The sequence below is a fragment of the Pteronotus mesoamericanus genome, unplaced genomic scaffold (genome assembly GCF_021234165.1).
Source record: "Pteronotus mesoamericanus isolate MK-2021 breed Mesoamerican mustached bat unplaced genomic scaffold, CSHL_Meso_final contig_27, whole genome shotgun sequence".
Classification (NCBI taxonomy): Eukaryota; Metazoa; Chordata; class Mammalia; order Chiroptera; family Mormoopidae; genus Pteronotus; species Pteronotus mesoamericanus.
In genome coordinates, this window is record NW_026555115.1 from 17,157,601 (window position 1) to 17,179,694 (window position 22,094).

Consider the following 22,094-nt stretch of genomic DNA (forward strand, 5'->3'; position numbering starts at 1 on the left):
TAATTAGTGATGCTGAGCATTTTTTCATATGTCTATGGGCCCTCTATATGTCCTCTTTGAAAAAGTGTCTATTCAGCTCTTTTGACAATTTCTTAATTGGGTTGTCTGTCTTCCTGGCACTGAGTTGTATTAGTTCTTTGTTTATTTTGAGGACTAAACCCTTGTCAGATGTGTCATTGGGGAAAATGTTCTTCCACACAGTGGGTTCCCTATTCATCTTGTTACAGGAACATTTTCAAAAATGTATTTCATTGCACCTTGGTTCTGGAAGATCTATCTGAAATCCTCATCTTAAGAGTCTGTTTATATATACCAACTTACTTAGCATGTGAAAGAATTTGAGCAATCTAGCAATGAAACAACAATCCTTAACCTAATGAACCTTCTAGAGTGTTGCAAGCTTTGACTTTGAGAAACTCTAACTGTACAGCAAGCATACAGATGATAAAATAAGGCTATACACCAGAGTGTCCTTTGTCTCTGAAAAGTTAGTTCATTTCGGAATCAGACAGAAACAAAGAAACTCCTGATGACAGTACTGGGAAAAAAAATTGTACACAAAGCTTAAGAGTTTATAATGATGAAGCAAACTCCTAACTATGATTCCAGACTCATTTCTCCCTTCTCACCAACATCAACCCCATGCACTTTACAAACAACAGCAGTTCCTAAACATTGGTGTGCATAGGAATCACTTGAGCTTTAATGAAAAGCATGGAGATTTTTGGGCTTCTCCTCTCCGGATATGAATCCAGCAAGTCTTGGGAAGGGGTCAAAGAATCTGCATTTTGATATATAATCCAAGTGATCCAGACTGCACTTTAGGAATTCTACTCCAGACATATGGAACTACTATTGACTTTACTATGTTATCTCCATGCCTTTGCAAATCCTGTTCTTTTTGCCTAGAGCATTTTTCCCCTACCTTGTCCTTTTCGTATCTCAAAACTGAGCAAAAATACCCACTCTTTGAAGCTTCTTCAATCTTTCTCTCTCTAGGCAGAATGGACTTCATGCAACATAATATGACAGTTAAGAACATGGAGGCAGAACTTCCAGCAAAGATGGAAGCATAGGTAGATACACTTTGCCTCTTCACACAATCAAAAGGGCAACAACAAATTTAAAAACAAGTAACCAGAACTGCCAGAAAAACCAAGCTGTATCAAAGTCCGACAACCAAGGTACCAAAGAAGAAACATTCATCCAGACCCATAGGAGAGGCGGAGCCAGGCAGCCTGGACAGAGAGGATGCATGGCAAGGCAGCAGCTGGAGGACCAGGAGGGAGAAGTGGCGGCCAGCCGGCAGACCAGTCAGTCCCACATTTGCATGTCGATAAATCAGAAGAACACCTGGGGAGCAAGACAAGCCACAGAATCCAGGGTTCCAGTGCGAGAAAAGAAAGCCTCAAAGCCCCTGACTATAAAAAACCGGAGGGGTTGCAGAAGCAGGAGAAACTCCCAGCCTCACAGGACAGTCAGGTGGAGAGACCCACAGGACCCTAGAACGCACACAAACCCACCCACCTGGGAATCAGTACCAGAAGGGACCAATTTGCTTGTGGGTAGCAGGGGAAGTTACTGAAAGCCAACAGAGAGCCAAGCAAGGGCGTTTTTTTCCTCTCGGACCCCTCCCCAACAAAGAGCGTCACAACACAGGGACCTGGGTTGCCCTGGCCTAAGCCTCCACCCCTTCCAACACAACAGGCATGCTGAGACAAAGAAATATGGCCCAATTGAAAGAACAGATCAAAGTTCCAAAAATATAACTCAGCAATGAAGAGATAGCCAACCTATCAGATGCACAGCTCAAAACACTGGTAATCTGGATGCTCACAGAAATGGTTGAGTATGGTCACAAAATGGAGGAAAAAGTGAAGGCTATGCAAAGTGAAATAAAGAAAAATAAACAGGGAACTAACAGTAAAGGAAAGAAAACAGGAACTCAAATCAACAATTTGGAGCAGAAGTAAGAGATAAACATTCAACCAGAACACAATGAAGAAACAAGAATTCAAAAAAATGACGAGAGGCTTAGGAACCTCTGGGACAACTTTAAATGATCCAACATCTGAATCATAGGGGTGTCAGAAGGGGAAGAAGAGCAAGAAATTGAAAACTAATGAAGGAGAATTTCCCCAATGTGGCCAAGGAAATAGACTTCCAGGAGATCCAGGAAGCTCAGAGTCCCAAAGAAGTTGGACCCAAGGAAGCACACACCAAGGCACATCATAATTATATTACTGAAGATTAAAGATAAGTAGACAATCTTAAAAGCAGCAAGAGAAAAGGAGACTGTTACCTACAAAGGAGTTCCCATAAGACCATCAGCTGACTTCTCAAAAGAAGCCTTGCAGGCAAGAAGGGGCTGGAAAGAAGTATTCAAAGTCATGAAAAGCAAGGACCTACATCCAGGATTACTTTATCCAGCAAAGCTATCATTTAGAATGGAAGGGTTGCTAAAAGGCTTCCCAGATAAGGTCAAGTTGAAGGAGTTCGTCACCACCAAGCCCTTATTATATGAAATGTTAAAGGGACTTATCTAAGAAAAAGATCAAAAACTATTTACAGTAAAACAGGGGACAAGGGAGGGGCAAGAACAGGGCAAATGGTACAGGGAATAAGTAGAATAAATAGTAGGTACAAAATAGGCAGGGGGAGGTTAAGAATAGCATAGGAAATGGAGAAGCCAAAGAATTTATATATAAAACCCATGGACAGGAAATAAGGGGGAAAATGCCGGGGGGTCGAGCAGTGCAAGGTGGAAGGGAATAAAGGGGAGAAAAAAATGGGACAATTGTAATCATTAAAATGGGACAAGCATAATCATTAAAAAAAAAAAAAAGGAACAACATGGACTTTAGAGTCAGAAAGACAGAAAGACCTGAGGTCCAAATCCCAGGTCAGCCACTTTCTACTGTGTGATCCAGAGAAATACTCTTAATTTCTCAAAGCATCAATGTCCTCAATCTGATGAAGCTAGGAATAGTATTTACATCTTATATAAAGCAGCCTGTGAACATTCAACAAATGTTATTAACCATTTGTAAAAAAATATCATTAATTACAAAACATTCACCCTTCAAGACTCAGCTCAAAAACAAAACAAAACAAAAATATACAATAGACTCATTGAAACAGAGACAAAAGGAATGGTTACTAGAAGGAAGGAGTAGGAGTATGGGTGAAAAAGGAAGTGGAATACAGTTAATAATGTTGTAATAGGTTTGAAGAGTAACAGATGATTACTAGGAATTAGTGGGGTGATCAAAATATAAGGTATAAAAATGTTGCATCGCTATATACCTGAAACTAAGGTAGCCAATATAAGATTGTATACCAACTATACTTAAGTAAAAAATAAAAAATGAAGGAAAAAACAGACTCAGACTCATCTGTGAAGGCTTATCCCTATATTGCTGAATACTTGTTTCCTTTCTTATGCTTACCATGCCTCATTTGTCCATTTTAGTGTCCTGAACCTAAGGGTGGCTCTGGCACCTCACTGAAGGGGCATTTGTGAATGTGAGAAGCCATTTTTGGCCTTCAGTGACTGGAGAGAATATGCTACTAGCATTTCACTTTATGCTCCAGAATCAAGATACTAACTGTCCCGCAATATACACTCCTGCCCCCAAATGCCCACAGCTGGCTTACTCTCAATGCCTTGTTCAGGAAAGCAGCACTGGACTGCTTTCTGTGCAGGGATGACCACAAACAGGATCCACACACAGGAGACCCAATGAGATGAAAGAACTCAAAGCTCCCAACAGGTTGCGGTAACAGACAAGTAAAGCATTCTGGGTCCTTGTGGGACTTCAACTGGGAAATATGGAGAGGTATGACCAATTAGTAAAAGAGACAAAAATGAATCCAAAAGATGACTTCTGGTTTGACAGCCTGAAAAGTTCCAATGACCAGCTCCGTAGTGAAATTGGTTAGAAGTATTTAAAATCAACCACTGAAAGGCTCTGGACATAGTCCCGTGAGTGAAGAACAAATAAAAGAGTCTCTCTCCCAAAAGATCTACAAACAGTTGGGTAAGGGAAGCAAGAATCTGGTGTTTGAACCAAGACCAATACTCCCCAACCTCACAGATAAGCAAAGGATACTCCATTCCAGATTGCTGCAGCCAAGAACACAGGGTATCCCCCTTCCTCCAGCTCCCAGGTGGAAGGGTTTCTTCCCAGGAAGAGGACATCAGCATTTCTTATCCTGCCTCCACCACCCATTATGAAACTAAGTTCCAGGCAAGTACAATCAAGAGTTGGGGGATCCAATATTCTACTCAGCCTTCAATGATGAAAAGGAGGCTCTACCTTGGGTGCAGTAAACCAAGAATACCTAATTGTCCTTGCATCAACAAATGAGACCGTGGTTCCATGCAAGAAGAGGTAAGTCTAGAGCACTGCAGGCTGCTGTCCAATCCCTAAGCCCCGCTGAAAGCTCAGCTCATCGATCTGGGTTTTACTCAGAAGTTTTCCATCGTGTCCTCACCACCAGTCCAAAAGGCTCACCTTTGAGTCCACCAGGCTCAAAGACTTTGCCTGGAGAAAAAGCAGGCAGTAACCTACCCAAATAAACTGCATTGATAATTAAGCCTGAGTAATTTCAGGCTAAGGCATTTTCCAGAATACAGGAAGATGTGGTGGAAGGCAAAGTGTTTCAGCAAAGGTTTTGTATGGAGGTAGTTTGCAGAAGAGAAGCAGAGAATAAGACAGCTGGAAAGAACCATCCTGGGGCTCAAGGCAAGTATCGAACACAGACCTCGGAAACTGTTCTGTCAAAAGAGGCAGAATTTGACTGAATTAGCTTGTTGATCAAATTCTGAAAGCAGCGGGATAAAATATTTGAACTGTTCAAAGAAAAAAAAAATTGTCAACCAAGAATCCTATATCCAACAAAACCATCTTTCAAAAATAAATATTAAACAAAAAAGAAATGAAAACTTTCTCAGATAATCAAAAAATGAGGTAATTTGTCTAGCAGACCCACCATACAAGAAATAAAGTTCTTCAGGCTGAAAGCAAGTGACTTCAGGTGATAAACTCAACTCACATGAAAAAACAGTAAGCACCAGTAAAGGTAATTACGTAAGTATAAAAGACAGTATAAATGCGTATTTTCTATTTTTCTTATTTTTAACTGATTTAAATAGCAGTTGCACCAAGTAATATGTATACAGTATACAGTTGGGCCTGTAATAGAAATATCATATTTGCTGATAACATTACAAAGGAGGAGGGTGGTCGCAAAGCTTCCTTAAGCTAAGGAAATGATTTCAGATGGTAAAGTAATAGTTATAACAGAGTATTATTGGATTTGTAACATTAATAGATGTAATATATATAACAACAATATTACAAAAAGAGAAAAAGAGAATAAAGCTACACAGAAGGAGCATTTCTACATGCCACTGGGAACTAATCTATTGTAAATCTGAAGCTGATTCTCGTTGATTTATGTGGTAAACTCTATAGCAGCCACTAAAGAACGAACTCAAAAAATATAGTAAAAATATTATTAAAGAAATTAAAATGCACAAAAGCATTAACAATAAACACAACTATAATAATTTATTAATGGATACGCAAGGGGAAAAGATATAAAGTGACATAAAACACATAAAATGGGAAGGGGAAGAAAATAAAAATGTAAAGGTTTTTTCTGTGTTAGAAGCTAGGTTGTTATCTGCTTAAAATTAGACTTACGAATATATGTCATGCAAATCTCATGGTAATCCACAAAGCAAAAACCTAGAGTAGATACCCAAAAGGTAAAAAGAAAAGAATCTAAGCATACCACTACAGAAAATCATCAAATCACAAAGGAAGAGAGCAAGAGAAGGAACAAAGAAATTACAAAATAACCTGAAAACAATAAGTAAAGTGGCACTATTAGGCCCATGCCTATCAGTAATTATTATAAATGGACTAAATTCTCCAATCAAAAGACATACAGTAGCTGAATGGATAAGAAAGCAAGACCTATCTCTACATGCTACCTACAAGAGACTCACTTCGGCTTTAAGGACACACACTGACTGGAAGTGAAGGGATAGAAAGAGATATTCCATACAAATGGAAACCAAAAGAAAGCAGGGATAGCTATATTTATATCAGACAAAATAGGCTTTAAGCCCAAAACTATACTAAGAGACAAAGATCATTATATAATGATAAAGGAGTTAATCCAACAAGGTATTAACATTTATAAATACTTATGTACCCAACATCAGAGCATCTAAACATATAAAGTAAATATTTAAAGATCTGAAGAGAGAAATAAGACAACAATACAATAATAGCAGGCGACTTATACTCCATTTTCAACAATAGATAGTGCTACTAAACAATCAATTGGTCAAAAAAGAAATGAAAATATATCTTGGGACGTATGAAAATAAAAATACAACATACCAAAATATATGGATGCAGTAAAAGCAGTTTTAACAGGGAAGGTTACAGCAATAAACGCCTACATCAAGAAAAAGGAAGATCTCAAACAATCTACCTTTACTTCTGGATGAACTGGTGGGGGGGGGGGGGGACGACTGGTGGGGCGGGGGGGGGGGGAGCCGCGGGAACCAAAGGTAGTAAAAGGAAGGAAATAACAAAGATCAAAGCAAAAATAAATAAAAGAGACAAAAAACCTAACAAACCAAGAGAAAAAAAGAGAGAAGGCCCCAATAAAATTATAGATAAAAGAGAAGACATTACAACTGATATCACACAAATACAAAGAATCATAAGAGATTAAGGATAATTATACTCCAACAAATTGGACAACATAGAACAAATGAATAAATTCTTAGAAACACAACCTACCAAGACTGAATTGTGAAGAAACAGAAAATCTGAACAGACTGATTACCAGCAAGGAGATTCAATCAGTTACCAAAAACCTTCCAACAAGAAAAGTCCAGGAACAGATGGCTTCATTGGTGAATTCTACCAAACAGTTAAAGAAGAATTAATACAATTTCTTTTCAAACTCTTTCAAAAAACTATACAGAAAGGAACACATCCAAACTCACTTTATGAGGCCAGCATTATCCTGATACCAAAACCATACAAAGACATGACAAGAAAATTACAGGCCAATATCCCTGATGAACAGAGATGTAAAAAAATCGTCAACAAAATATCAGCAAATCTAGATGTAAAGAATCTACACCATGATCTAATGGGATTTATTCCAGGGATGCAAGGATGATTCAGCTTCCACATATCAATCAATGTGACACACTACATTAATAAAATGAAAGATAAAAATCCTATGATCATCTCAACAGATGCAGAAAAAGCATTTGACAAAATTCAACAACCATATCCAATAAAAACTCTCAACAAACTGGGTACAGAGGGAACATACCTCAACATAATGAAAATCATACATGACCAGCCCAAAGATAATATTATATTCCATAGTGAAAAACTGAAAGCTTTTCTTGTAAGATCAGGCAGGAACAAGACAAGGATGCTCACTCACCACTTTTATTCAACACAGTGCACATAGCGCTGAAAGTACTATAAGACTTCCAAATCAAAAAGAGGTACAACTGTCACCATTTTTAGATGATGTATTACATATAAAAACCTTAAAGACTGTACCAAAAAACTATTAAAACTAATAAACTTGGTACAGTTGCAGGATACAAAATCAATACACAAAAAATCAGTTGTTTCTATACACTAACTATTATAGGAAAGAGAAATTAAGAAAACAATCCCATTTACAAACTGCACCAAAAAGAATATTTCTTAGGAATAAATTTAACCAAGGAGGTGAAATATCTGTACACCGAAACCTACAAGACACTGATGAAAAACACTGAACACATAAATAAATGGAAAGATATTCATGCTCAAGGACTGGAAGAATATTGTTAAAATGTCTACACTACCAAGCAACCTGTAGATTCAATGCAATCACTATCAAAATTGCCATGGACTTTTTTCACAAAAATAAAACAATTTTAAAATGTGCACAAGGCCACAGAAAAAAACAAATAGCCAAAGCAATCTTAAGAACAACAAAACTGAAGGCATCAGACTGCCTGATTTCAAACTATATTACAAAGCCATAGACATCAAAACAGTATGGCACTGGCGTAAAAACAGACACAAAGAGTAACAGAACAAAACAGACAGTCCGGAAATAAACCCATGCATATATGGTTAATTAATTTTTGACAAAGGAAGCAAGAATAGTAAAGCCTCTTGAATACATGGTGTTTAAATGTGGACAGCCACATACACAAAGATCAGCTCAAAACAGACCAAAAACTTGAATTTAAGACCTAAAACTATAAAACTCCTAGAAGAAAACATTGGGGTAAGCTCCTTGACAATAGTCTTGGCAATGATTTTTTTTTTTAATTAAACACCCAAAGCAAAGGCAATAAAAGCAACAAATTGGACTACATCAAACTAAAAAGCTTCTGCATAGCAAAGGAAATTATCAACAAAATGAAAAGGCAACCTAATAAATGGGAGAAAATATTTGCAAATCATATTATCTAATAAGGTGTTCATAATCAAAATAAGAAACTTACACAACAGAAAATAAACAATCTGATTAAAACATGGGCAGAGGACCTGGATATTTTTCCAAAGAAGACATAGCCAATAGGGACACGAAAAGGCACTGAACATCAGTAGTTATTAGGGAAATGCAAATCAAAACCACAATCAGAGATCACCTCAAACCTGTTACAATGGCTGTCAAAAAAGACAAGAGATAAAAAGTGTTGGTGAGTACCTGGGAACCCTTGTACACTGCTGGTGAGAATGTAAATTGGTACAGTCACTATGGAAAACAGTATAAAAGTTTCTCAAAAATATAAAAATTGAACTATCATATGACCTAGCAATCCTACTTCTTGGTATATATCCTAAGGAAATGAAATCAGGATACTGTAAGATATATCTGTATTTCCATGTTTACTGCATTATTAAATATAGCCAAGATACAGAAACAACCGAAGTATCCATCAACAGATGAAGGGATCTCTCTCGATCTCTCTCTCTCTCTCTCTCTCTCTCTCTCTCTCTCTCTCTCTCACACACACACACACACACACACACTCACAATGAAATATTATTCAGCCATGAGAAAGAAGAAATCCTTACTTATTGCAACAACATGGATGGACCCCGAGAGTATTATGCTAAATGAAATAAGCCAAAAAGAGAAAGACAAATAATATGTGACATCATTTATATGTGGAATCTAAACAAAGAAGTCAAAAGCAGAGAAACTGAGAGTACAAAAGGGGCTGCCAGGGGTTGGAGGGTGGGGGAAATAATGAGAAGTTGGTAGAGGGGTACAAACTTTAGGTGAATAAGGTCTTGGGATCTAATGTATAACATGGTTACTATAGCTGATAACACAGTATTGTATGAATGATATTGCTAAGAAAACAGAACTTAAATATTCTCGTGCATGCACGCGTGCACACACCCAAAGATAAATACATGAGGTGATGAATGTATTAATTAACCAGATAGGAGGAATCCTTTCACAGTGTAAATGTATCATCTTGATTTTTCTCAAAACTTAAAGAAAAAGAAGCCAACCATCCAAAAAACAGAGATCCTACTACAAATAGCTATCAGGTCAGCCCATCCATGACAGAAAAAACATTCCTAGACAGAATGATTTAGAGAGCCCACATCGTGTTTATGTTATAATAAACTCTCATTTTCATTTTTTAAAAAGATTTTATTTATTTATTTTTAGAGAGGGGAAGAGAGGGAGAAAGAGAAGGCGAGAAACATCAATCTGAGAGAGAAACATTGATCAGTTGCCTCTCCTACGTGCCCTGAGAGACGAACCAGCAACCCAGACATGTGCCCTAACCAGGAATCAAACAGGCGACTCTCCATTTTGCAGGAAAATGCCCAACCAACTGAGCCACACCAGTGAGAGCACAATAAACCCTCATTTTCTATAGACTTAACCTATAATGTCAAAAATTTATCAATACATACTATTATTTTAAGAAAAAATAGTTTTTTAATAACTAAAGTGCCTTTATTAAAAGTGGTTCAAAAGTCTGCAAAAATTATTGGTCTCCAAAATTTTATATCAGTTATTTCCTATATGGACCACTGTGTTAATGACTCTGTGTGTGTGCATGTGCACACAGCATGGGTGTACTACTTAAAGATCCAAAGAAAAGCATGCAGGGTGAATACTGTAGATGATATGATTAAAAAAACAAACAAACAAAAAACTAGCCTAAATTCTAAAATGCAAACAGGAAAAACATTTTTCTAGTCTCATTATTTGGAAAACCTTGTTGTGAGTACCATCTTGTGGTAGGTAAAACTATGGGCCCTTCTAAATATGCCTGTGTCCTAATCCCTGGAACCTGTGAATATGTTACTTTACATGCAAAAAGGACTGTGCAGCTGTAACGAAGGATCTTGATGCAGGGAGATTATCCTGGATTATCTGAGTAGGGCTCAATATAATTACAAAGGTCCTTATAGGAGAGATGCAGGAGGGTCAGCCTAAGACACGGAGAAGTGAGGACAGAAGCAGAGGTCAGAAAGAGAAAGCTGAAGATGCTATAGTGCTGGCTTTAAAGATGGTGGAAAGGCCACAGCCACAGAATGCAAGTGGCCTGTAAAACTGGAGAAGGCAAGAAAACAGATTCTCCCCTGGAGAAGGAACAGACTTGGTGACACCTTAATTTTAACTCAGTAAGACCCATTTTGGACTTCTGACCTTCAGAATTGCCAGGTAATGAATTTTTGTTGTTTTAAGCCACTAAATTTGTGTCAAATTCTTAAGATATCAATAAGAAACCGATACACACTTTAGGTTTGGGGCCTGTAATCTGCACTGCTCCTTTTAATGTAACTGTACTTTTTTTAACACTCCATTAGCATCCCAAAAACAATCCAAAATTTCTCTTTAGAAGCCATTTTAAACAAGCAAATGAGCATTAATATAGAACTCAACACTTCAGAGTACAATTAGCACTCTCAAACTACTAACAAGTAGTTTAACAAATTAGGATAACATTCTAGAGGGGACTATCCATGAAAAGCCTTGGGTGTCCAACATTTTGGCGTCTCTGGGCCACACTGGAAGAACGGTTGTCTTGGGCCACACATTAAATACACAAATACTAATGAAAACTGATGAGAAAAAAGGTTTTAAGTAAATTTATGATTTTTGTGTTGGGCCACATTCCTAGCCATCCTGGGCCACATGTAGCCCACAGATTGCAGGTTTGACACCCCTGTTTCTTGGCCTCTTTATTCTCATTAATTCTCCTGACAGATTTGTAAGTAAGCAAAAAATGAATACAAGTGTTTATGTACAAAAGTGTTCAGGGCAGCTCCACTTACAATGGCTACATAGTCTAAATGTCAACATTTAGGAAACTGCTAAATAAGCATCGGTGCATACATATTATGAAATATTATGCAACCATTAAAAATGGTGCTAGTGAGAATCTTTAATAACATGGGGAAATACTTCAGATATAATCATAAATGAAGAGACAAACATACAGATACAAAATACATATAGTAAAATATTAAATTAAAACATACATATATAGATGAAGGAGAAATAAAATGAAAAAATTAAGTCATTTCAGTGACAGGAGTATGGTAATTTAAATTTTCTCTTTAAACTTTTACAATTTACAAATTTCAACAGCATGCACATTCATTTATTTAGAATCCATCTCACTACAAATAAGTAGTTGAAGGTGCTAAAAAGTAGCCTTTTTATGTTTGTAACTGAATCATGAGGCCATGAGTCAAACTACTGATGCTGTTTTCCGAAGCAGAAACTTAAGATATTACATACTAAATATACCATAACAATGTTTACATTATCAAATAATTTCCATCTATCAAACAATATATTAATTAGAATTTAGTCTTAATGTTCAAGAATATACAAAAAACTTGAGTGATATCAAAATAACTAAAAGATAAGCCCTTCTCTCAGTCCATTCAGGTCTCTGATCACACTTGCCCCTTATTCCACTCTAGCCACACTTCGCTCCTGGGTGCTCCTTGAAAACATCAAGTACACTCTCATTGCAGGGTCTTTGCCTGGAATATTCTTCCCCTATGTAGCCACATGGCTATTTCCTCACCCTCCTTCATGTCTAGATTCAAGTGTCACTTTCTTAACAAGGCCAACTGTACCTCCCTGCTTAGCATCACAACCTACCCTCCATCTGGCATCCTTCACTCAGTTCTAAGTTTCTCCTTCCTCCATAGCATTTACCATCTTCTAATAAACTATACAATTTTTAAAAATGTATGTTGTTTAATGTTTTTCTCCTCCTACTGGAAAATAAATCTAAGAAGTGAAGGGCTTTGGTGGTAGGACCTTATTTAGTCACTGATATGTCAAAACAGCCTGACGCAACGGTGCTCAATAAATATTTACTGAACATATGAATTACTAATATCATGTCAAAGAACAGAGTCAGTAATACAATCTAATAATTATATCTACCACTTAAAAATTGGATAGTTTTCTGTGCATGCATAATCAAGCAAAATATATGGCATATCAAGTTCTTAAAAGAAAATTTGGCCATCTTTATCATTTCTGCATGTTTGTGTTTACCAAAAACTCCTAGGTAACTTATTGAAAAGCATCCCAATTTTACTTTGTTAACACTGTACAATAGATGATATAATCATGGAGGCAACTTAAACGGTTTTAAAAATATGTTATCTATTAGGCCAAATATGCTGAAATGCTGTACACAATATCCAATACTACTCTGTATTAGGAAGCAAAAACAGCTTTTTGAATTACATGAGCTTTGTTATTTTGTATGCTGAAACAATTCAGAAAACCAAATTCTGATAAAATTTTTGCCAGATGATAACCCTCAATTTTTTTATTTCAATTGGTATTTCTTCAGTTTGCGAATGTTCATTGTTCCTATGAGACATCATTTTTTGGGAATGGGGAAGCATAGTCAAGTATCAAAAGCCTGCCCCATTTTCTGAATCAAAAACTGCCAATAACTGCCTAATACCTGAAATGGGATCCAATCAGAATTTAAGTCCCTGTGATTTCCTAAATAACCAGACTATCCCTCTTTATTTTTTAAAATACGTATTTAATTATTGATTCCAGAGAGAAAGGGAGTGAGAGAAACATCAACGTGAGAGAAACTGAGATCAGTTGCCTCCCACACTCATCCCGACCAGGAACCAAACTCGAAACCTACACATGTGACCTGACTGGGAATTGAACCTGTGACCTTCTGGTTTCAGGACAACACTCCAACCAACAGAGCCACACTGGCCAGGGCCTATCCCTATTTGTTTTTAAAGAAGTTCTCTATAAACTTACAATCCTTCACTCCCAGAGTTTGAAGCCTAAAACTTGTGACAGGGTCTCTACAACCGCTAAATATAACAGGTCTCACGTAATGCAAGAGAAAATCCTCCCCAAAGATGTTATTTAGCCAATACCTCTGAATGACGTTCTACACTTCCAGTGTCTGATCCAGAGTGCTGCTCATTTACATCATCCTCAACGTCTGACCCTGAATCCCGTTCATCTTGTACTGGGGTAGCGCCACCATCATCTGCTTAAAAATAAGACAAAAACCCACTTAAGGTGTAAGATGGATGACATCTACAGGTGAAATAAACAAAAAAGTCAAGAATAATGTAAGAGTAAAGGTTACTCTGTGCTTACAAAGAGCACTGATGAAGCATAACTAACTAATAATGCTAATGTTGTAAACAGGACAACAGTATAATACTCATATAAATACCAATAATTATAACATGTATTGTGACATATATGGTAGAAAAAATACACATAAAAGGAACGTGAAGCTTAAGGACCATAACTAAGGACCAAGTCAACAACCTCTAAATAAGTGTACCCTGTAACAATTTCAGCTTTCTTAAAACCTAGGTCTTTTCTGTCCATAGCATTTACTTACCACCTTCTGATGTACTATGTGATTTACCAAGTTACTTGTTTAATATGATTCTTTCGTCACTTGAAAGTACTAAAAGAGCAGGAATTTTGGTTCACTGCTGAATCCCTGGAGCCCAAACACTACCTGGTAAATGATGTACAGTGCTTGTTAATGAATGAAGAGCACAAGGAATTGCAGTTAAGAAATAGTGTGAGCTCTTAAAAAAAAAAAAAAAAAGTACTGTATCATATTACAAAATGGTAAAATAAATTGCTACCTCACTTTAACCAATATAAAAATATAAAGTAAAATTGTATTGAAAGAAATTTAGGGTTGTTGGAAGAAATGGGAAGACTTGGTTAGAAGTTTAATAAAAATTTTTTAAATGAAACAGTAGCCTACAGGAAAACAAAAAAGTTGCATTAAGAATGGAACCACTATCATACTAAAGAGCTACTTTACTTAGCTAAGGAGTAAATAATAAAACCAATAATTCTGAAATTTAACAATCACGCTGCAACAGTGTGTGTATGGGGGAGAAGAAGGCACATAGGAAGATAAAACCCAGTCCTCGCATAATAGGAAATCATTACAGAATGCCTACAAATGATGCAACAAGAGACAGCCATAAGTTAGGAACAGGGAGGTAAACATCAAAAAAAAAAAAACTTTAAAGAAAGGAAATTAGGGAACTGCTGTTTTTTTCCTCGTATTTTAGCACTTAATCTTTATACATGTATTACGTATAATTACTTCAGAAACAACTTAAAACCACAAATGAACTAAAAAACTATTTTGAAAACATCAGGAAAACATTTAAAGGTAAACAGCAGTGCATGCTTTGAAAACCATTTTTAATCATAACTATTCCCTGCCATATATAAAGTGAACTTAAAAGAGAGAAGAGGTTAACGTTTACAAAATTACTTAAGCACTTTTGAAAGAGAAAGCAAACTTAACGTTTTTCTCTCCCCCAATAGGTCCTGCCTTATTCGTCTTTGTATCTCTGGTTCCTAGCGCAGTGTTAACACAGTGGGGCCCAGTAAGTGTTTATTGAATAAACAAGAAAAAAAAAGAGACCAAACTTCAGTGAGAAAAGGAAAGATCTCAAAGTGAAGAAAAGGCACAAAAATCATCAGTAATTGCTAGAGGTAAACTAAAATATTAACACAACTAAAACAAAGTTCCTACGTTTTCTTTACTGGGAAACCCGTGTTGCGAGGCTAAACTAACCCTAACTCGGAGTAAGTCTAGGTAAGGTCCCGCATCTTATCTCCCCCCCCCCACCCCCACCTCCAGCGAACAGTTAGTTCCCTTCAATTCTCGAAAAACACTCTCAACTCCTGAAAAAAATCCGGTAACAGAGACGACCTTCCTTAGGACCCTGCACACAGTAAACCCTTAATACATGGAATTGGCTTCCCCGATTCAGAAGACGGCTTTCCCTCTAGAATCCCCTCCTCAAGGTTCTAACTTCCGGGCCCGCAGCAGGTCAGAGGTCTCTTCGAGCTCCGCCTCAGAGTCCACGTCCGGACCAGTCCGGGAGGGACGCCTGCGCGGCCTCTCTCCCCACCTCCGCAGGGGTGCCAGGCCACCCCTGCCGAACAGCCCTACAAGCCGAGTAGCCGCCCCGCCCTCAGCCCTGTGCCCGAGGTCTCTGCCCCACCTGACTGGTCGCCGCTGTAATATTCGGAATCCATGGCGGGGGGCGGGGGAGGCTCTCGGCCGAGAGTGTCCGCGCCCCACGCCTCCCCTGTCACCTCCTTCTCGGCGGTGCGGAGCCTCCCCCCCACCCCGAAGGCGCGGTCCGGTGCTCAGAGGTTCCCGCCCGACTGGAGGGTTAAAGGGTGCGGATAGTAAAACAACAGCAGCGCCGGATGCAAACACTTCGACCTACAAGCCCAGGCAGAAGAGGCCCTACCCGAAAGCAAGGCTTGACTTCCCATAAGTACCTCTGGGGCCAAAATGGCGTCTGCGACGACCCTCAGAGGAACACAGCGCGCAGGCGCAATCGTCCTTCAGCCGGCCAATGAGAAGACGCAACGGTAAGGCCGCACGGCGAGTACAGAAAGGAGACCACTGGGAAAAGTGAGCGGGAACTCTGACTTCAGTGTCTTCCTTTGGAGGAGTACCCTGGTCTGTCTCCCGTAGAGGTGGTAATGTTACTTTATTAGTTCTGTGTTCACACATTGTTCGAGGAACTTCTGAGTTACTCTTCCGAAAAATGAAGACCTTTAAAATTCATTTTCCATCAGTAGGCCAGTTAATTATCGTTACCGAGATACAGCGAGGCGCTTAACTCCCGCCGTTGGTGTTGGGAGGAAGTGGCGCATTGCTCTCTGGTACTTGTAGTTCGAAACCCAGGAGGCTGTGATGCGGCCCTAACTGACCTGATCGAAGGACCTCTTTTCAAGGCATTTTTCTCTCGTTTAAAATACTGGCTTAATTTCCATCTTAACAAGCCATTTGGTCAACAGTAGGAAGTACTGGTTTTTGTTTCCATACAGATCCCCAGTTAAAGGAGTGTGACATTGCTGAGTATTACTTTAAGCCTTTGCTCCCAAGAGACAGGTATGGTTAAGAAACAACCTGACCGATCAGTGTTCCGGGAAAGGTTCTCTGTGAAGAACAAGCCGCCTCCCTATGACTTCGATAAAACTCACTTTCCACTCTTTTTCCTGACTCCTATAACACTTGTAGATTACTCCCTTGTTTCCTCGTGACAAGGTCAGACAAAGACTTTTCCCCTTTTTTCTGGACCTGCTTTTAAGGGCAGGACGCCCCTCACCCCCAGGTTCCTGTTTTTTTCTCGTGAATGATTAGCTGGGGTTAGAACTCTTTGCTCCCCTGAAAATGGCTAGACACGGGTACACATTTCTGTTCACATGGCTGACTGATAGTTCTCCTGATTGCAAATCAATCCCAACTATAAATCATCCCATCTACCTGTGGAAGACCAAGTCACAACTACCCTTCCTACATACTCTCATACTCTGATCTTTAAATCTGTGGTGCTCTCCCTATTGCAATGCCCTGAATAAAACCCATTTCCTTGTTCATTTTTGTCTTAGACAAAGGGGAGAATTTTCTTGCCTTTTGATTAGAGGAGGTAGTAGAGGTATAAACAAAGATTCCCCAAGAGGTGCAGACTTGCAGACATCGGGCCTTTCGTTAGTTGGCAAAGCTTACTTATATCTTGGACTGGATTTCCAGGCATGCTCCCCACTCCTCACGCCCAACCAGTGCACTGCTGCAAGGGCCTCATTTGGTGCCCTGGAAGGTCCACCTCCCACCTTGGAATTGAGAGGTGGGTTCTTCAGCTGTGACAATCCTTGAACCCATTATTAGCCAGTCAGAATATTCTGACAAGAAACAGTTTGAGGCTCCCAAAAAGAACATTGGAAGAGAAGGAAGAGAGGGGTAGTTTCTTTCTGGAAATACTCATATTCTTATAAGAGAGTTCATGGGTATTCCTTCCCCTGTGTAACAGAAAGAGCTTTGAAATCTAAGTCCCCTACTTCAGTGGTGGGAATGACATCTTCTCAGGCTGTTGTAAAGTCAGAAGAACAAGGAATTAACAAGACCTGGAACCAAACATACAATATTTAAATATTTACTTATCTGCATTTGATGGAAGAGACCCTAAGATCTAAAGGTCTTTTCTAAAGAGAGTGGGTGAAATGGCACTGTATAAATAAGGCAATGTGAATAGGACAGAAGTCCAGGAAGAGATTCAATGAAAGGTAACCCAGGGCAAACCCTACTAATAAAAATTTTGGAATTTCACCAGAGGTATATGACCAATGACTGCAAGAGGTTGGGATAAACATTGCAATTACAAAAGGATAATTAGTGAATTTTTTAACAAAAAATTCTATCTGTCCTGGTGTTTTGGAGAATGGAGACAAGACAGGATAGAAAAGTTAGGGAAAGCTCCTGATAAGTAGATTGAGGAAATAGGAACAGACATCACTAGCTGATAAACTGCTAAGTCCTCTCAACAGAGCCCATACCTCCATGTGTGATCAAAGGGAAATGGTTTTTGGCAGGAAATTCCTGTAGTGATTGATCTGGCTAAAACAAATCAATCCAAGATAGAGAAAAAAATTGACTGGAAAACGACCCAAAAGCTTATTATACCATCATTATAATGAAAATTCAAACCACAAGTAGAAGGGGGACTGAGGGGGACAAATGCCATGGCACTTCCAGAGCAGACCATATTAGGAACAAGACCCCCTCCCAACCAGAAAGCAGAGACAGAATTTGGTACCCCAAAGTTTAGGAACAATCTACTCTTGGAAACACATAAAATCCTGAGAACTGACTGACCATGGCATGCAACTCACTCGTAAATTCACCTGCATCCACTCAGACATGTACTTTTGCTTCTTTTTCAGCGGTGCCCTATGAGACTTGTGACCAGGAGAGCAGCAGGTGGAGAGCTTGTCCTGGGCTTACCACCTGATCCTGTCTCCAGGAACCTGTGTTCTGGTCTTTTTCTCTTAACCTAAATAAAATTTGCATTCGCTTTCACCGAAACTTACTCTTGAATTCTTTCCTGGGTAAAGTCAAGAACCTGCAGGTCACAGAGTGCTTAGGGGTCCCATTTCAGGTCTGCCTCCAGTAACAGGTAGAAGCAAACTGAACACACAGCAATGTGCTGAGCCCCAGAAGGCAGCAAAGAAGTTTTTGTACAAAAGAAGCCAACTATTCAGTTAGTGAGGCAGGATGCACCTTTTGAAAGAAACATAGAGTCTTAGTTAAAGCACTGTGCTTGTCAATGCATACAGAGCTCCAAGAGAGTTCCCCAAAGTCCCTTTTCACCAGCTGGCTGACCCTCAGGGCCCTGATTGAGAAATGCTATAGCAACACAGATATGCCTTTCTGAGTCTGGGCTGCCTTGAATTTTGAGGGTTGCCATCTTGCCAGTCCTCATGCCTATTCCAGCTCCAGCACAACTGGTTCATGCTGGTGATGGTGGAGAGGCACACAGAAGGGAGGCTGTTTTTCCCACCAAAGATTCTAAAGCCAAAGAAGAGGGGAAGGAAGAGGCAAGCTTGCAGCAGTCAAGTACTCTTTTTCCCTTGACTGATGGTAATGGAAAGACACTGATTTTCCTAAGTGATTGCAAGATTTATTTGACCAGCCTTTTGAGACACGGTACCTTGACAAACATATCTTGGAGTGAAAGGTCACACAATATAAGAAAGAGCCTGGCACTGGCACAGCTGTAAATCAGAGGCTGAGAGCCCTGGGTTCTGGGCTTATCGTGCTTGGTGAGATGGGACAAGCTATTAGCCTTGTAGGTATTTCAGCTGTCACATGTGTCAAATGAAAGAGTTGAATCAGGATATTCAAGACCTTTTAGTTTCACTATTCTATTTAAGTCAGAACTCCAAGCCTAAACTTCCTTCTTGTGCTTGAGCCACTAGGGGGCCCTGCCAGGAAAGAAACAAATGAAGACAAATACATGCTAAGCCTACTCCCATGGCTGTGCACGTTCTTACACATCCCAACCTTACAACTCATTAGGACCGGTGCAAGATTTGTTTGTAATACTGAAAACTGGGACACACTTGAAAGTGAGTGGATAATGAATTGCTAAAAATCAGTTCCATGGCATACCATGCAGCCACAAATAAAATTGAATTGGATCTTTAGCTCTTACTCAGAAGGATGTCCAGAATATATTAAGTTAAAAAAAGAAGTCATAGAATGCTATAAATGGTATAACTTTATTTATGTGAACACCCAAAAGAGTGGGAGGAAAAAAACCCCAACCTAAGTTCCTTGATAAGTATGGAGGGAAAAGACTTTACAACAAAGACTGAAAAGCCAGACAAATTTGACTACATAAAAAATAAAAAAAACTTTAAAAAATATGCATGCTTGAAAACAACACACTTGGCAAAATCAAAAGATAAATGATCATGAAATCTAAAACTTTTTTTTCAACTCATCATAGACCAAGAGTCGGTCTCTCCCTAATGAATGTAGAGTCCCTAGAAATCAGTAAGAAGAGTAATAGAAAAGTGGGCAAAAGATATGACAATTCATAGAAAGAAACTATTAATGGATCTAAAATACATGAAAAGATACTTAGTCTAAAATAAGATAAAAAGCCAATTAAAATCATATTGAGATTCTATTTTTCAATTCTCAGATTGCAAAAATCTGAAAACATTCCATTGGTGAGGGACATGGAAATAGAAACCTTCAAATAAGTTACTGGTGGAAGTATATTGATACAGTCCTCTACAGAGAGCATCTTGAAAATATTTATAAAAATTACAAATGAGGGTTCCTGGAGGGGGGAAGATAGGGTTCTGGAATAGTGTCTCCTTCACTTTGCCCCCAAGCTGCCTACAGCTGCAGCTCCACCCTGAGTCAGCCCAGAAGTCTCCAGTGAACAGCCATGATCCATGCCACTCCCCCCGATACACACCTGAATGTGGCCAGCCTCTGTCCCCGCCATCTCATGCTGACTGACCTTGACAAAGCTGCTGCTGGCAAAGCTGACGGAGATATTTTATAGGAAGGATTTGGTTGAGGTAGGTGAAACAGGACATGAAAATATAGTCACACTTTAGTGCGGCATTCTCAACCTCTGGTTCACCTAATCTAGTACAGACTCTGGTAAAGTTACTGGGACCTTGGAGACCAGATATAAATGATGGGAGTATGGTTCAACTTTCATGGAGAAAGGGAACACTCTGGGAACAGAAGTTGCAATTGAAGACCAGATTTGTAAAGGTTTAAAACTGACATTTGATACCACCTTTTCAGAAAATACAGGAAAGAAAAGTGGTAAAAAGCCTCTTTACAAGAGGGAGTGTATAAACAAACCTTAGCCAAGATGTTAACTTTGATTTTGCTGAACCTGCAATTCATAGTTCAACTGCCTTTAGTTATGAGGGCTGGCTTATTGAGTACAAGATGACCTTGACAGTGACAAATCAAAACTGGCAAGGAATTTCCCCTGCTGGTATGGCTCAGTGGATTGATTGAGTGCCAGCCTGCAAACTATAGGATCACTGGTTCAATTCCCAGTCAGGACCCAGGCCTGGGTTGAGGGCCAGCTCCCCAGTAGGCGCCTCTCAAGAGGCAGCCATACACTGATGTTTCTCTCCTTCTCTTTCTCCCTCCCGTTCCTTCTTTAAAAATAAATAAATAAAATCTTTTTTTTTTAAAGCTGACAAGGAAAACTTTGTGGTGAACTACAGGACTGGGGACTTTCAGCTATAATGTCAATAGTGAGACAGACTTTGGAATATCGATTTATTAGAAAGTATATGAAGGTCTTAACTCTTAAGTAAACCTTGCTTGGACATCAGGTACCAAATGCACTTTCTTTGGTATTGCAACAAAATATCAGTTGGATTCCACTGCTTCCATTTCTGCAAAAGTCAACAACTCCAGTTTAATTAGAGTGGGCTACATTCAGACTCCAAGGCCTGGTGTGAAGCTGACATTGTCTGTTCTGGTAGATGGAAAGAACATTAATGCCAGAAGCCACAAACTTGGGTTTGCCCTGGAATTGGAGGCTTACAGCAGCTGAAAGAAACCTCTAGGAATGAATATCAGAAAAGTTGGCCTTTATGCCTTTCCAGTGTGATCAGCAGGCTTTTCCACTCCCCACACCTCCAGAAGGTGATCAAAACAAAGGATGATCTAAGCAAGAGATTTATTTTAAATATTTAGACAGTTACTTGTTACCTTGTTGCTAGTTGAATTGGCTATCTACCCAGTAACCAATGCTGCAGTTGTACAGTCACTTACACATTATTTAAATGTATTTAACTGTTAAATACACTACCCACCAGTAATGAAATAGATCTTTATGAAAAATAAAAAAAATTACAATTATATTTGCCTTTTGGCTTGCAATTTCACTTTAGAAAATGTATTTGACAAATATACTTCCCCATGTACAAATGATGTATTTATAAAACTATTAGTTGGAAATAACCTAAATGCCCAAACAAGAATGATCACAAAATTATGATAGACTTGTACCATGCCATGTTTTGTATATATCACAAAAAAATGAGGAAACTCTCTTATGTACTGCCATAAAAAGGTATCTGAGCTGGATTCAGTGAAAAATTAAAAGTGCAGAACAGTGTTAGAGTATGCCATCTTTTGTGAAAAGGGG

The 22,094-nt window shown here is 38.9% G+C and overlaps 1 protein-coding gene and 1 pseudogene across 5 annotated transcripts in view; one reads left to right on the top strand and one right to left on the bottom strand.

Annotated features, from left to right (window-relative positions):
* The window catches only part of IWS1 (interacts with SUPT6H, CTD assembly factor 1), a 47,751-nt gene extending 31,780 nt beyond the window's left edge, over positions 1–15,971 (bottom strand). For 3 of the 5 annotated variants that reach the window (XM_054575052.1, XM_054575050.1, XM_054575051.1), the window contains exons 1-2: positions 15,603–15,726; positions 13,476–13,591 (exon numbers count right to left, since the gene is read on the bottom strand). In XM_054575052.1, coding sequence (XP_054431027.1) covers positions 13,476–13,591; positions 15,603–15,636 — 150 coding nt within the window. In that variant the 5' untranslated portion in view covers positions 15,637–15,726. Of the gene's footprint in view, positions 1–13,475; positions 13,595–15,602; positions 15,727–15,857 lie in introns of those variants that run through there. The other 2 variants (XM_054575054.1, XM_054575053.1) reach the window with 2 other exon arrangements.
* Positions 15,972–19,220: 3,249 nt separating this feature from the next.
* LOC129071647 (voltage-dependent anion-selective channel protein 2-like) lies at positions 19,221–21,497 on the top strand (annotated as a pseudogene).
* The last annotated feature ends 597 nt before the right edge of the window (positions 21,498–22,094 follow it).